The sequence below is a fragment of the Pyrgilauda ruficollis genome, unplaced genomic scaffold (assembly GCF_017590135.1).
Source record: "Pyrgilauda ruficollis isolate IOZ18807 unplaced genomic scaffold, ASM1759013v1 scaffold27, whole genome shotgun sequence".
Classification (NCBI taxonomy): Eukaryota; Metazoa; Chordata; class Aves; order Passeriformes; family Passeridae; genus Pyrgilauda; species Pyrgilauda ruficollis.
Genome location: NW_024524044.1, coordinates 4,715,093 through 4,731,388, shown reverse-complemented (window position 1 = coordinate 4,731,388; position 16,296 = coordinate 4,715,093). Strand labels below are relative to the sequence as shown.

At 37.9% G+C, this 16,296-nt stretch overlaps 1 protein-coding gene across 1 annotated transcript in view; it reads left to right on the top strand.

Annotated features, from left to right (window-relative positions):
- Positions 1–16,296, top strand: part of LOC121355774 (ankyrin repeat domain-containing protein 26-like) — a 46,405-nt gene that overhangs the window by 1,105 nt on the left and 29,004 nt on the right. Inside the window, 14 exon segments of the mRNA XM_041471475.1 lie at positions 984–1,098; positions 1,334–1,507; positions 1,620–1,726; positions 2,246–2,383; positions 3,192–3,343; positions 6,199–6,249; positions 9,109–9,142; positions 9,221–9,293; positions 10,369–10,429; positions 10,776–11,728; positions 14,114–14,273; positions 15,790–15,818; positions 15,918–15,984; positions 16,090–16,134. Of these exon segments, the coding sequence (XP_041327409.1) occupies positions 984–1,098; positions 1,334–1,507; positions 1,620–1,726; positions 2,246–2,383; positions 3,192–3,343; positions 6,199–6,249; positions 9,109–9,142; positions 9,221–9,293; positions 10,369–10,429; positions 10,776–11,728; positions 14,114–14,273; positions 15,790–15,818; positions 15,918–15,984; positions 16,090–16,134 (2,159 nt within the window).

Sequence of the window (16,296 nt, the reverse complement as noted above, 5' to 3'; positions counted from 1 at the left end):
CTGTCATAAGCAAAAGGGAATCACCTTTTCTGAAAAGGCTTGGAGTGAAATCCTTTGTGGAAGAAGGGCTGGTTTTAGCAGAATAGTTCAGCTTCCTAGGCTGGACTTCTGGCAGCAATAAAGTTAATCTAGTTTTATTGCCCTAAAAACACCTACTAGATCTGTAGGAGGAAACACATGCAAGGACTTCCTTGGTGCTTGTGTCTTTGTGTACAAGTAGACTGGTTAATTGACATGACACCTAAGATGTTGTGGTTTGAAGGACTGCTTTTCCTTCTGGCAAGGCTTTAAATTGAAGAAGAAAGTTCAGTTTTCCTGTGCTGGTTATATATTGTGGAAACACAGTATTGCCTCCTTGGAGAGGACTTAATCTGTAGTAGGCTTTTTATGACTATGATGGTTAAACATTACAGGAAAGTCAAAAGCTACTTTCCTGTAGTCAGGATCAGAGTGTTCTGCTCTTTGGTTTCCTGCATGTTGTTAGAGGCACTTGGATGCAAATGTGTTATTGGTTTTGCTTCAGTAGTAAAACAGCTAGAGGAAAAGGAAAAATTCTCAAAGTGAGGGGAAGCGCTAATATTCTTGCAATCAACCTAACTCTAACATTTTCAATACACTTCTGGCCCACGAATGATCAAAGAATAACTTAGAAGTTGATTTGTCATAGTCCTCAGATTCCCTGGCTTTGGTCTCTGTTGCTGTGCCATGTGTGTAGTCCCACACTGCAGTGGGGACAATACCCAATGCCTGGGCACAGGAATTTCTGCAGATTCTGTTCTATTGGGAAATGTTCCCTTACTGAGCAGAAGCTGTGGAGGGTTTTTGCTAGCAAGTCCCACGCATTTGGTGTGCAGGTCCTGTGCAGCTAATGGAATGGGTTCTTAAGTTTGACATTTGCAAAGTGAAACTTGTGGTCATATCTGTTTATAAAAAAACCCTGAAATTATCCCTGTGTGTGCTAATTCAATTTATTTAATTTTTAGGACAGCTCTGCATCTTGCTTGTGCGAACGGCCATGTGGATGTAGTTACATTTCTAGTAGAAAACAAGTGTAAGCTAAATCTTTTTGACAATGATAACAGATCACCACTGATGAAGGTACGTGGACTATGGTATGTTCTCGCAAATGAAACTTACTGATTTTGAACTAAATAATGTATTTTTCAGGATTCTTTATGTAGACCTTTGTAAAATCATGCATATTGTGATTGTTGTAGAATGGGCATATGTTAGCTAATCTTTGAAGGTGCTCTTAATTCTCAGTATTGAGAAGATGGAGGAATTGCAACAAGTGAAACTGTAAATGCTAAAGTTTTTTGTGTTTTGTTTCTAGGCAGTACAATGCCAGCAAGAAAAATGTGTGGCTATTCTGCTGGAACATGGTGCTGACCCAAATCTGGCAGATGCTGATGGCAACACTGCCCTTCACCTGGCTGTCCTGTCTGGTAGTACTGCTGTAGCAGGGCTGTTACTTCAGCATAATGCTAATATTGATGCCCAAAATAAGGTAATTTTTTATATTTGTTAATAAAGTGCTTTCCAAAAGTTGCATTCATATTTTTCTTAAAGTTTTGTTTGTTTGTTTTAACTTGGATTTTTAACTTTATCTGCCCTTTCAGGAGGGATGTACCCCTCTTATTCTTGCTGTCTCTGAACATCATGAAGAAATAATGGAGTTTCTCCTTAAAAAAGGAGCTGACGTGCATGCTCGAGATCAATGTGAAAGGTCAGAGGCTGTCAAAACTTTACATGGGCCTATTTAATATTCTTCGGCTTGGCTTGAGAGAGGTTTGGGAATGAGGTTTGAAAAAACACAAAACAAGGAGCCATACAGAAGCAATTACTTCTGTGTGACTTGTGAAAGATGGTCATACCTCAGTGGCCTGCTGTCATATCTCGTCAGTGCTTTCCACATTGAGGACTGCAGAATGTTATTGTCTGTGATGGCCTTTTTGTCAGGAAGCCTGCCGCTAGCTCAGTGGCATTCTGTCAAAATGAAAAGCCATCTCCTGCATAGTAGTAGAGTTTCTAAGCGTCGTCTGTGTGGAAGCTTTGTTTTAATATTAAACATTTAATTGTTCTGAGACCTTCTCCGATTTTATTGGCTCTCTTAATGAAAAATGCTTTTTCTTTTGTTCATTTTAAAGTAATGGAGAGTATGCTTTTTTGAGGGTGAACAGAAACAAAGATATTTATGGTGACTGTAAAGCAGTCTATTTCATATTGTATTTCTTGGATCCTTCAGAACCCCACTTATGACTGCTGCTTCTGGTGGAGAGCTTAATGTGATAAAGGTTCTTCTTCGGTATGGTGCTGATGTTTCCCATAAAGACACTAATGGATGGACAGCTGAGGATTATGCTGTTATTCATGGATATTCTAGGTAAATTTTAAACTGTATCACTAGGGTAAGTTGTCAGTTATCAGTGTGGTTTTTGATAATATTTTATAACAGCACCAAGGTTTAATGATGTGCTGAGACTTGTGTAAGGGTGTGCTCAGTGATGACTTCATAGAATCATTTAAATTGGAAAAGGCCTGACTAAAGAATCAACCTAACACTGGCAAGCCCAGCACTAAACCACGTCCCTAAGTGCCAGCCTACAATGTCTTTCAAATACCTCCAGGGCTGGTGACTCAATAACTTCACTGGTCAATCTGTTGTAATGCCTGACAACCCTTTCACTGAAGTAATTTTTCCTAATATCCAGTTTACCCTTCCCCAGCACAACTTGTGGTCATTTCCTCCTGTCTTCTGATATGTATCGTTCCAGTGTCTAGTGTTAACTTGGAAGTTGAGGAAAATTTTTACCCAGAGTTCTCCGTTAGATTTCAAGTTTTATGGCTAAGCTCACATTTGCTCACTATATACTTTAAAATTTGTCTGTGTCCTACAGTTAGCCAGAGGTGAAACTTGACAGGAGTTAATACCTTTGTACGTTTGAATATGACTGTAGAGTGAATGTGACTGTAGTGAATATTGAAGTGTGTAATAGTCATGTGAATATTGAAGTGTGTAATAGTCATGCAGTAAGTGCATATGAGTACATAAATCTATATGGCTATGGATAGAATGAAGATAGGATAAGAATAGGTTGGATAAGAAGTGGCTGTTAACTCTTCTATTAAGTGGCATATGCAAGTATGGGAATATTTTTTACCTTATGCATTTCTTCTCTTTTTCTGTAAAGTCTTAGCAAACAACTGGCAGAATATGCAGACTGGGAAAACACAGGAGAAGCTTCTACACGTGGTGGTGCACGAGGCATCGCAGCACTTGGCACTCCACACAGGGCAGCAGCTGCTGGCTTTACATTGGGTGCACCTGCTGTGGACAGAGGAGGTAAGACCCTTCGCCATGGAGTAGCTCACAAGGAGAATCAGTGTGGCTTTTCCTTAGTGGATTTGTGTTGTTAGCGCTTACTGTGCTCACTGTTGGCTTTAGTGGAGGCATCAGATGGAGTAGCACAAGCTTTGTGAATGTGCTTATTTGATGATAGTTGGAAGTGCTGCTTGACCGGCTGTGAAAGTATTTGATCTGCATTCTGTGTTCACTTCTTGGGGTTGTTACTTTCTGTCTGTCAGATTGTCCACCTATTCGGGTTTTCCTTGAGAGAGAGAGGAGGATAGGGAAGGAACTAGGCAAAAGTGTTTACTTTTCAAGTGTGTACTTCTACCTAGAGATGGCAACTCAGATTGTGAAAATCCATTTACAAAAGCAGTGGGTTCCACCTGAGTAGTTGTTCCTCTTTCTGTACTTGGGAAGCAACAGAGAAATGAGCAGAAAGGTATGTGTCTTGTTAGTTTTCATGGAGTTTGTGTCTTCATTTTAATGTTAATAGTTCCATCTGCACTAAGGTCCTTTTTGCATGTCCTGTTTCTCAAAATCAGTTATAACTTTCCATGTACATGTTGTAGAGACATACTTAGCAAATATTGGAAAAGTAACTTTGTTGGCAATAACATTTGCAGTCTGTGAATGCTGTATTGGCTAGAGTATAGTTTGATTTACAACACAAATAATGCTTTTCTTCCACTTTAAGTAATTGTGATGATTTTTTTTTTAGAAAAGAATTATTACCTTGTGATCCAGAAAAACAATTAAATTGCCTTGTGATCAAAAAATTAACTCCTTCAGTGAGTTTTAAAAATTCAGTCTATGGTTATGAGCTCAGACTCCTAGAGGAATCTTAGAAAATTAATACCTTAGAGTAAATGAAATAGTGTGTCTTGTACTTTACATTTCAAGGCCTACAAGTGGGAGATTGTATTCTTTCTGAATTTTTAAGGGCGTTACTTTGGAACTATGTGGCAAATGGGCAGAAGACACTGCTCAAACACAATTCATTATTCCTTTAAATACAGTTCCTTATTCCATTTTTAAATATGTCTAGAAAAATGAGCAAACTCTGGGATATTTTTCCTCACTGACCTTTCCTAGATATAGGAGTTTAATTTAGAGTCAGGCTTTGTTGCTTTGACTTAGGAACACTTGATTTGACCTAGTCAGAGATTTGGAAAGTTTCTTGATAGACTGCAGGAATGCAATCTTTTGGCCAAACAGTGCATGCTGTTACTGTCTCTTAGAGATTAGTAACATAAAGAGAATATTTACCTGCATTAATTATGCAGTCTCTAACTTGCACAGAAAAAGTATAGGTCCTGTAGCATGAGAGTCCTTCTAATATGCTGCAGTAACAGACTTTGAAGCCTCTGTTAGAGAGAAGTTTGAATGATCTCAGGAGAACAGAGAAACCTATTTTGAAATTATTTTTGTTTCTGTTGCTCTTCTGTACAATTTTTCTGGAATCTTCAGTGTTGTCTTTGTTCCTTTTGCTAATTTTGCACTTGTTGAATATTTTTCAAAATACTCTCCTCTAATGAGCAATTCAGCCTACTTCAAAAGTTGTCTTTTGTTTTTATGAATACTTACTGTGTGATGTGTTGTTCCTTTCGTGTTCCTGGGTCCCTATGGAAACTGTTGGGTTTCCATCATAAAGCTCTTTGAAAAGAATTCAGTGGTTTCTATCTCCCAAGTTCAGTAAAAGCTGTCCTGTATTATCTCTTCAGAAAGCTGAGAAATGTAGAAGAGATAAGAAACTATCATGCAGTCCTTTCTTAACTCTTTAAATGTATCTTGTTTTGATACAAGTAATTTTGCCACATTCGTTCCCTGTGGTAAAATGGATAGAAGCAGGACTCCCTTCTGTTCTGAGACAAACGTTGCATCATGAAGAAATTTGGTGTCAGTTAGCTGCAATAACAGAATGAATTCTTGCATTTTACTAAGTGGGATGGGTAGAGCAGATGCACAGTGATTTATATTCTGAACTTGTGTTCCACAAGACGCAGACATGTTCACACACAAACACATATGTGGGATACACCAGTCAGTGTACCCATTTCGGTCCGGTTGTGGCCTGCTCTATAGCCCTGAGGGAACATGCTGCTCTCTTGTCATGTCTGAGTGGTTCAGCATGGTCAAATGAATATAAGCAGGACTCTTTAAACTGAGGTAGAAGTGGCCTATGTTTGTATCAGGCACCAACTGACAAAACTTTTAAGATGAACTGGTTTAAGGCAACAAGTGACTGTGTTCCTTTTTTAGCGAGGGATAACAAACATGCTAAAACTGTAGCTTAAGACGAATGTGTGTAAATAACATAACGTCTCAAAGTTGCATGCTGGTCTGAGTACAGGGAGCCAAGATTTCCTTGAAACTTCTGGGTAGTCTCCAAAGTTTGGTTCTTGACACATTCGGATTTTTGAGATCTTCCTTAGAATAAGGACTTTTGTGTGCTGTATGTGTAAGGCACTGTACAACCATGAAGGAATTTAATTAGCATCTCTGCTAGACAAGAAGTAGTCAAGTTGAGGGAAATACAAAATTATCAGGAGAGTATATTTCTGATAATATGTTTCAGTGTTTCAAAATATGGAAATATGGATGTTCTACATGGAGCAAGTACTTTAATTTACTGTTTGACACTGTCCCTTGAGAGCAGAGTTATTTAGACTCTGGTTGGGTTGTTTCCAGCACTTCTGACTGTAGAATAGGTTGATAGTCACAGTATGTTCTCCCATTGCTGTAGCTGTTTTGATGTACTGCTTATGTTTTCCAAGTTTCTGGAAATTCCAGTTTATTCTTATGTCATTGTTCCATCTGTCCTTTCCATGCCTTTTCCTAAATGGATATAGGAATGCAACAATCTCCTAACCAGACATCAAGAACAGGAAAATCAAGGAAAGGTATTTTATATAGTAGCATTTAAAATATGAAACATGTTGTGCAGTATACAGATATCAACACATCTATGATGTTCATTATCCTGGAGGCTCCTATTTTGATGGTACTGGTTTTCTGAACTACATTTGAGAGCAGGCTTTGTGTGATTTTTGTTTGTTTGCATGTTTTGCCTTGCCTCTTTATTATTGAATTTAGTGTTTGCTTTGTGTCATTGATGATAGTAAATAATTTTTAAATAAGCCCTTCTTTTACTCTGAAATGGAAATGGGCTTGAATTAAAGTGGAAACAAGCAATCCCCAGAGACTGCTTTTCTAGATCCCATTTTTACTGTAATCAGAGTTCTGTCTGAGAGGTAGCTCATGAACTTTCTCTTTTGCCTTCTAAAGGACAATGGGACTTGTTCTTGATCAATGCTTAAAGTCACTATTTACAGAATGACAGAATATTTGGAATTAGAAGGGATCCACAAAGATCATCAAGTCCAGCTCTTTAAGTGACTGGCCTATACAGGGATTGGAACCCACAAGCATGGTATTATTAGCACCATGCTCTACCCAACTGAGCTAATCTATTCATTGGAAGCAAAATTTCAGAAAACTTACTCAGCTCTTTTGATTACTTATAATTGTACTAATTGAAAATAAAACTGAAGTCACCCATCAAGCGTGCTAACTGACTGCTCCACACTGCTCCACAGTGGTGGAGATGTTTTTACTCAGCTTGGGAAATCAGCAGGTAGATTAGACTACTGGTACTGATTGAGTTAACAGGAACTGTGGTATGTACAAGTAATTAATATTATTTAAATATTGTGTGTTTGCAAAAAGAAACAGTGAAAATTAGAGTCTGTGTTGTATTTTTAAACTGTTAGCTTGTCCTTGTTTCAGCTTCTAGGCTTTCTCTTCACGACATGCACACTGTATTTCATTGTCCAAAAGCCCAGTGCAGGTCAGGAGATGTACTCATCAACATTTCTACATGTACCCTGTCTTTAGAACAGACAAAATTTCCATGCTCGTTTATATTTAATGCTAGTGGAGGAGATGTCTTCAGGCATATGATATGCCTTTGTTTTCTTTTCCCTTTAATGATTCTGCCAAATACCTTGGATTGGTTGTTATGATAGTTGACAAGAATTAGTTATCAAGAGCTTGAGGAATGCTGAAATAGGTACTATTGGAAGTTGTGTTTATTTTCTCCTTCTGTTTTGGGAATTGAAGAGCCCTTTTTTATGATCTTAGCTGTTGAGAGGTTCTAGTGCTTGGTTCTAGCACTCCAGTTCTTGAAGCTGGATTCCTAGAGGTCAGGTTTCTGTAGTGGATCAGTGATGTGCTAGAGTGCACTCTCAACAAGTTGGCAAGTAGCCCTAATTTGGGAGGATCAGTGGATGCACTTCAGGGCAGTGCTGTCATTCAGAGGCATTTACTCTGACAGACTGTGTAAATGAACTCTCAGGCCTGTCTAGCAAAATTCAGCCAGGGCAAATGCAAAATCTGCACATGGAAAAGAACAACCCCTTGCTACAAAGCATGCTGGCACTGCCTAACAGGAGAGATGCCTTGCTGAGAAAGGCAAGATGGGTCTTGGCAGAGTGAGCTGAGAATGAGCCAGCAGCAGGGTGCCCTGGCAACAGTGTCCTGAGTTGAATTAAGAGCAGCATAGCCAAGAGATTGAGGAAAGTGATTATCCACCTCTACTTGGCACTCTCTGGATTATGTCCAGTGCTCTGGGTGTAATTTGAGCTTCCAATGCAAGAGACATTTGCTTTGAAAAGTGAGGAAGCTCAGTGAAAAGCCATCAGATTCATCAGGGACAGGAATATTTGCCCTTTGAGGACAGGTTGAGGAAGCTGGGATTTTTCAGCCTAGAGAAGTGAATTTGCAGGGGACCTAGCAGCAGCTTCTAGTATATGTGAGAAGACAAATCTTCCAGGTGCTTCCCAGTGGTACATTGACAGGAGGCAGAGATATAAGAGGCATAAAAGGCAACAAAATAGTTTCAAATTGGATGTGGGAACAGTAAAACAGAGAGGTTGTACAGTCTCCCTCCTTGGAAGTGTTTAAGACCAGACTGGATAAAGCACTGAACAACCTTATCTGACCTCATAACTGAGCCTGCTTTGAGAAGCCTGGCTAAGAGACTTCCTGAGGTTCCTTCAGACCTGATTTATCCTATTATCCTACGTGCAAGTCGTGTTTGTAACACTGATGAAAGCTTGGAGTGTGCTATAGAGTGCCCTGGGTTTGCCACTTTTGTCTGCTGAATTCCCTTTTTGATGCAGTGTACAGAAGTGTTGGTGATTCTTCTACTTGAGCTTTAGAGCTTGATTATGCTTTTTGATTTTCATTACCTTTGCAAAAAAAACTGTAACTGGGTAGAGCAGCAGATAGTGTAACATCTACCATAATGTTATACATAATGCTGCATAAAATAATAAAGCTCTGCATGTGATGTGTACTTGTGTGTAAGATGAATACTTTGGAAGTTCTTAATGTCTTGCTAAACCACCACCATTTTGTTAATTGTTTACTACTATAGGATATTAATGTTATACCTTTTTTTTTTTTTTTAAGTTTAGGTGTGTTTCTATGTTTTTTAGACTTCTAGGTATAAGACTCCAGAAGAGATATAGCTCTAGTTTTTTTATTTCCTTTTTTATTTTTTTTTAATTTAGTGTTGTTTGAAGATGCAATTTTGTTCTGGAAGTGCAGTCATTTATGCCACCTTGTACTGAATTTACTACCCAAAGCATTATTCTATTATGATGTGTAGAGCTGTCCACGTAAAATGTTGAATTTTTACATGGTTAATTTTTAGCATGCTAAATTTAATTTCAACATGTTGATTAATGTTTGAACAGCAATGGATGACTTCTCCCAAGGAGACTCAATAAGGTGAGACTTTAAAAATAATAACATTTACCTGAGGAATGACTTGAGAGACACGGTACTCATTTTGCTTTGCTTTTAAAGAAGCTCTGAGAAAGAGGGGAGCGATGACAGTTGGCATACCTCTGAAGAAGAGGAACTTGATTTTACCCCCAAGGTATGGTGCATTTACAGGAAAAATATCCTGTAAAAAAAAAAAAAGGGGTTTGAAGGCAAATTTTCATTGTAACTGAAAGAAACTGCAGCTCCAGCCAATATTGTTTTCTCTTTAAAGTAATCTCTGGCATGCCAGCCTTCCTTCTGCTCTTAGTTCCATAGAAAATGAACTAAAATGGTGATTGACTCCTATGGTAGCAAAATTTTCTCTTTCCTCTGAGTAGATTCCTAAGCGATAAAGACATTGTTTTATCAAGATCTGTAAAAATCCTCATCACCTAGTTCTCCTTTCCTCAGCAGGTTCCTCAAGAGTTCTCAATGAACAGATGAGTTACTCAAATGGTCATCTATTTTCTTCTATAAGATGACATCCAGTACTTGTGTGTGATCTCACACTGCATTTTTTCTTTTTTTTTTCATGCTTAGGTAATACTCTTTTTATTAGTTACAGGCTCTTATGCCTACTGTTTTTACTAATGATCTGTAGAATTACAAACTTTTGAGTGATGTCTGGAGCATCAACTCTGTTGCATTGGCATTGTGCTGTGATGTACAACCTGAGTGTGGTAGTTCAACCCACTCTGTAATGCTGGAGATGCAAGCATGTTTAGTTTTAACTTGATTTTATTTTCTTGCACAGATTTAAATAGAAATGATATATTTTCGTGCCATGATTTTGAAATTTAGGGGTATTTTCTAAGTGTACTTGCAGGGACTAAATTTATGCATTAAGTACGACAACTAATTAATAGTTACCTTGTGCACATTTGCAAGTAAGCATCCTGAGAATGCACTTTTAAGTATATTGAATTTTACTTAAGTATTGCACATATTAGAAAGATATTTTTAGAACAGTTATGCACATAAACATTTTTGGAAACAATTTGCAGAAGGGTGCCTGCACATACTTACTGAATTGGACATGAGAGGAGTGTTTTTTATAGTTAGAAGTATAGGATAGAGCCAGCACTATCATAAGGACAGTCTCATTATATTTACTGTTCAAGATTTGATGTGAGCAAAGGATTTGTTGTTGTTGTTACTGTTAAAAAAAAATCTTAAATCTTTGTTTACAGAAGTTGCAGAAGCCAAACCTGACACTGTTAATGAATGCTTCACAGCAGTTCAGGAAAAACAGTAAGTTAATTTGCAAAAGGTTGCATGATATATTGACATATAAAGGAGATTTGCTAAGTAGCTTTTTTGGTTAGTTTAGGGGGTTTTTTTAAATAGTAAATGAAAAAAGTAGCATTTTGTAAACACGGCACTGAATAATTCAGAATAAAATAAGTCATTAAAATGAAGCTATTAATCACCTCTTAAGCCCCTTTCCTTCATCAAGTTCATCCTCCATCCTGCCCAGCCTCTCCATTCTAGACATTCCCAAATGGCTCCTGTCTTGTACATTAATCTGATAACATGCCTATTACTGTTTCCATAATTCTTTCTGTTCACGTGCTTTTTTCTTTTTTTGTACTTTAAGATGATGGTGGTGGTTCTAGAATTGAAAGCCCTAAGTCACCAAAGAAAAGTCTCAAACAAAGAATCCCATCAGGTGGAAATGTGAGCAAAGGGGACAGTGAAGAATTGTTTAATCAAGATGTCTCAGCTGCAAGCAACCTGGATGAAGAAGAATTGGAGGAGGAAGAAGAGGAGGAGGAAGAGGATGAAAATGACAATGAAGATGGTGATGAAGATTATGAGGAGGAAGAGGAGGAGGAGGAGGAAGATGATGGTGAAGATTTTACTGAAGATGAAAAGGAGGAGGAATAGCTGAAGGATGAAGAAACTCAGTCTAATGAAATACTGGAAGAGGAGAAAACAGAACCTAAAGGGAAAATTAATCAGAAATTAGAGTATTTCAATAAAGCAAAGTATGAAGGGGATGCTCGATGTGGAACGGAAAATGTCTGTGATGATGATGAAATAAATAAAGAACATGATGAAAAGGTGGAGGAATCTGTTAATACTCCTGTGTCTTTCATAGCTGGGTCTTGTGAAAGGTTTCAAGAAAATAAAACAGCAGTGTCTCCAAAGGTCATGAATAATGAAGTATCTTGCAAGTCAGTACCAAAACAAGCTGTCTTTCAAAATCTAAATAATCTGCAAGATATGCAAGAAAGCTGGAACAGAAAAAGCATGATTGAGGAGAAATTTTACAGAAATGCTGACTCCTGTTTTCCAAACTCTGAAGTGACAGAGTGGAAAAAAGAGATACCTCAGCCTCTCTTAGGTAGTTGTGGTGTTAAGGAGAAAAGGTCAAACTTCAGTGATGGCTTTGAAAGTGGCAATAATTCTTGGTTAGCAGAAAAACCCCTGGGACCTGAAAGTGAAAGACCAACCTCTGTCATACTTGAATGTGTGGATGGTGAAGATACTGAAGAAGAAGAATATGAAGGAGTAGATTATAAAGTCTATAAACCACTGAAAAAGAAAGTGAAAACTTGCACTTAAATAAGCAAGAAGAAAATTTGAGAGCAGCATTTCATTCAAGTAGCGAAGTAAGTACATAAGGATGATTTAATCACAAGGGTATTTTCTAAGGGTCAGATAGGTAAGAAACACATACTAAACCAGATTTCTCTTAATACTTATTTTTCACATATATCCATCTTTCAATCATCCGTTTTTGATGTTAGTGTCTTACTTGGAGTCCAAATAGTTTCTTTGCCATGGTATGGTAATATATTATAGTATGGAAAAAGAATAGGCAGTAGACTCTGGAATCAGTTTGATTTTTCTCATTCTGTTACAGTTTTTATCTGTGAAGTTTTACTATCATTTAGGAAAATTCATGGTGTGATAGCTGAAAGTGAGGAAACAAAAAAGAATTTTGTATGAGATTGAGAGCAGGAAACTAATGATTTTCAATGGAACAAAGTAGAGGAAAAAAAGAAACATGCTCCAGAATGTTGGAACTTAAGCTGGAGTTAGACTGACATGAGGAACATCCACCTTCTTCCCCCTTCTTGATGTGTACGTGTCCACACATGTCCAATTGAATCCTGAATCAATTTTTCCTAATGGAGTAGCTTAAAATAGAAATACGATAGTAAAATCTAGCTAGTAACCCCCTGAGACTGAACCTTAAAATTGTCTTAAAATTGTAGGGAAGCAGTTTGAATTTTAATCCCCCCTCCCCAAGACAGAAATGGCTTTTGTGTGTTTGGGTTAAGTGTTTGAGGTGTGAGCCTCTATTTTTAAATGGCAATACTTAGGTGTATAGCTTCTGGGAAGGGGCTGGGTAACAACTTTGTCAGGGAAGATCTTTCCTAGTAGCACAACAAAGGGAGGATTGTTTCTTGGTGACTTTGTGCATTGTGTAACCTTTGTGAGGAAGTTTTGGATAGTGTTTCTGTGGTACCCCCTGTACAGTGGAAAGTGATGGCAAATGCCAAATTTTGGAGCTGCAGCCTGGAAAGACCTTAACTCTGTATGCAGCAGAACTGCAGGATACTGCAGTATCTTCCTGAGTGTTACCCAAGCATGTTGGGTACTGCCTGTAGCTTTGTTAGCTGTTGTGCATAGCCATCTTCTGATAGAAAGGAAGAAAAGGGAGCAAAAGGGGACAACATGATGTGTCTGGGTGAGAAGAAACACTTGAATAAAACTTGCTTCTTAGTTTGTCCTCATCAATGAAACCTGTGTCTTTGGATGTACACACACTGAAGCATCTCGCTTCTTACCTTATTTGTAGATGCCTTTCTAACAGTGGGAGCAGACCAAGAGGAAGATGCTGAATCTCCTTGGGATTCCGAGGTACTTATTGTGAAGGACACAAGGGTTTCCACTGCAGGAAGTAGAAGTAAGATCCAGAATCACTTGAGAGCTTCCTTTTCATTTTCAACACTACTGTTGATAAGGCTTATTTCCTCTTTTCTTCCTTTTGCTATATGTTTGTAACTGGGGGCCCTTGAAATAAGTCTGCTCTAGGCCAGCTGCTTGTTTAGGTTTGGGATGAAGTTAGGTTGAGCTAATTGCTTGGGTCACAGCAGCTGGTTGAATTTGGTTTCTAGTATAGTCCTGAAACAGTGAAGTTCCTTGCTGCTTAAAATATTCTTACCTTTTCACAGAGGCAGGCAGGATTGTTGCTTTTTCACCATGCTGCCCTAGTCTGACCTGGTTAGCTGTTGCCCTTGGGGTCTGCAAGCTTGATGGCTAGCTGCTTCTGAACAGATCCTCTCTACCTATTGCAGGTGTACTCTGGCCCTCTTTAAAATCACGTTCAACAGAGGCATTGCACATGCTGGCCTTGTTTGCCTTTTTCATTCTTTCTGTCCATGGCAATCAGCAAGGTCTGTAGCTAAGTCCTTCTGGTTCTTCTTTTGACAAAAAAGGACTCTTCCCATCCCCTTCTTAAAAATACAAGGCCCAAACATTGTTAGTTTCAAGGTAATTTTAAGCTCTGCCTTGCTAATCTTTGTTCAATCCAAAGGCTCTTGCAATTGGGAGCAGCACTGTGTTCATTCACTACTGCAGGATATATGCCATGGGAATGTCCGTACCAACTTGAATGTCATATACAAGTTCAGTACAAATGCTGGACCACTGCAGACATGTAGCTGTTGGTTCACAACCTGTATCTTGAGTTACCATGTCAATTCTTCTTTGTGGTTGTCCAGTCTGTCAAGGTTTGTCAGCGTGGCAGAATAGTGGTATGAATTTTTTGCTTAAGATCTGAAAACAAACACAATTGCTGTGATTTTCCAATATGCTGTGTTTTGATGGATTCTTGCCAAGGGCCTTTAAAAACATTTTTGTATCTAGAATATACTTGATAGTGTGCAACATGAATTGGTTTAGCAAGACCTTTTTGTATAGCAATTAGTTGAAAATGCATTTGTACCAATTCTTATTCATGTGTTTTGGGTTACACAGGCAGATTCTGGAATGTCAAGAAAATTGCCATGTGGTGTGCTGCTCCCAGCTGCAGAGAGACATGGAGCATGCTCCCAGTTTGTTTCAGGGGAAAGTGACAATGGTAACTTCCTGGTGGGCTAATGTTTGTCTGTAAGCATTAATAAGCTAAAGTAAAGTTTTATCAGTGTCTGTCTTAGAAATGCTGTCACGGTATGAGTGTGAACCATACCAATGAAGTGCTTATTGTTTGTTAACTAATGCCAGTAATCACAGCACTTGCTGGCCAGTTTGTAAAGGAAATTCTTTGCATTATTTGTGTTCTTCCAGTGAATATCTTGTTTTTTTGATTCAGGTTCTTGTTTCGTAGTGATGACAGTGTATGTTTATTAGGACTGACTTTTCTCAACACTTGACATTCTTAGATGATAATGCAGCAGAAGACAGCTATGATCTGGCTTAGCATTTTTGTCACCCCTAGCTTAACCTTTGATAGCATTTTGATTGCTTTATGTTGTGCTTTGCCTAGAAGCTAAAGTAGGACTACAAGTACAGGGATTTTTGCTGAGGATTTCTGCCTGTAGTTTGTGACACTGTCTCTTGAGTGTCTTGAGCAAAACTTTACAAGCTTCCAGGAGTTTCAAATGTAGTTGTTAACTATTTGTCACAGAATTCTGCTTAGACAAGAATTCTACTAAGACAAGTTTAGGATCAGTGTGAAAAGATGGTAAAAGGTGGTTATGGTAATCTTTCTAAGGTCTTTTTACACTGCTGGAGCACCAGGTTTACTGAAATTGAATACTGATTGTTTTATAATGCTGGTTTGGGTTTCTTTATATAAAATATAGACAATTTTATTTAAATATAAAATTCTTGCCATGGGGCCATTCTTAATAATTCTAAGTATTCTTTCATATACTTCTTTAGTGAGAGGACTCAAACCATAAGAAGACTTAAGCAGAGGATTTGAGAAGTATAGGCGGGATTGTGGGGGTTTGGAAATGATTTAATGTTGGATAAAATTAAAAAAAAAATTTGGAACTATATTATAAATGTAGATTAAAACCAGACAACATTTGTTTCTGTTGTTCCCCTGCAAGCTAAACCATAATAATCTGATGAACACTGCCTTGATTTTACCTTGTTAGACATACATGAGGTTTCACTGTCTGCACCCATGCTTTCTTAGTCACATCAATGGAAAAGAAAATGCTCCTCAATATTAAGCACTTGCAGAATAATCACAGTCATAGTGCTGTTTTATGATCATTCATTGCAGCAGACCAGCTTTGGCTTTTGAAATAATCCTTTTAGAAAGCAGGATTCAGCTCCTCAAAAGGACTAAATATTTTAATCTTGTTCTGTTAACAAGCATGACCTTACTGCTTCACCTGTGTTGTCCTAGTTCTGTGACAATCATATTTTAAATCCAGGGTGTATGATGGGAAGTATGCATTGTTTTTTTCTTGTACACTAAGACACATACTGCATGATGGGTGAATGGAATGTTCAGTATTGTACTCTTGATGAAATAATGATTGTGACTAATACTTAGTTGTAGAAACTGTTGATGTTGAATGGAGTAAAACATATCCACAATTTAAAAAAATAACATTTCCCAAAATATTTTTTACTTCCAGGCCTTTTGGAGAAACCCAACAATCCACAGGTAAGTATTTGTTATGTTAGACTGGCTACTTATTCCACTAATTAAATAGTTTGTAGTTACTTTGAATTTGGTGTTTTATCATTGAATTGTCTTTCATAGCTGAAGACTCCCATATCTGCTTTGGAAATGAATGAAATGTCTCCTGAAAACAAGCAGCAGAAATCAGGTACATTTGCCTTAAGTGGTTCTCGATTTAGCTTCATAATCTTTTACGAGTATTTAATAAAGCATCTGTGTTATTTTATTTATTTATTTATTTATTGTTTTGCAGATCTGTTGCAGGAATTTGATTTAGAAGATGTTGAGGATATTGAAGGTATTCATGACCATCTCTTTGTCATGTTCATTCATGGACAGACATATTGTAATTGCAAATCTTTTCTTAATTTTAAATTAATGGTTCTAACAAGGTGTTCTGGAAGCAGAAGGACTACTGAAATATGCACCTGTACATGTTTGCTCCCTCTACAGTCTACCC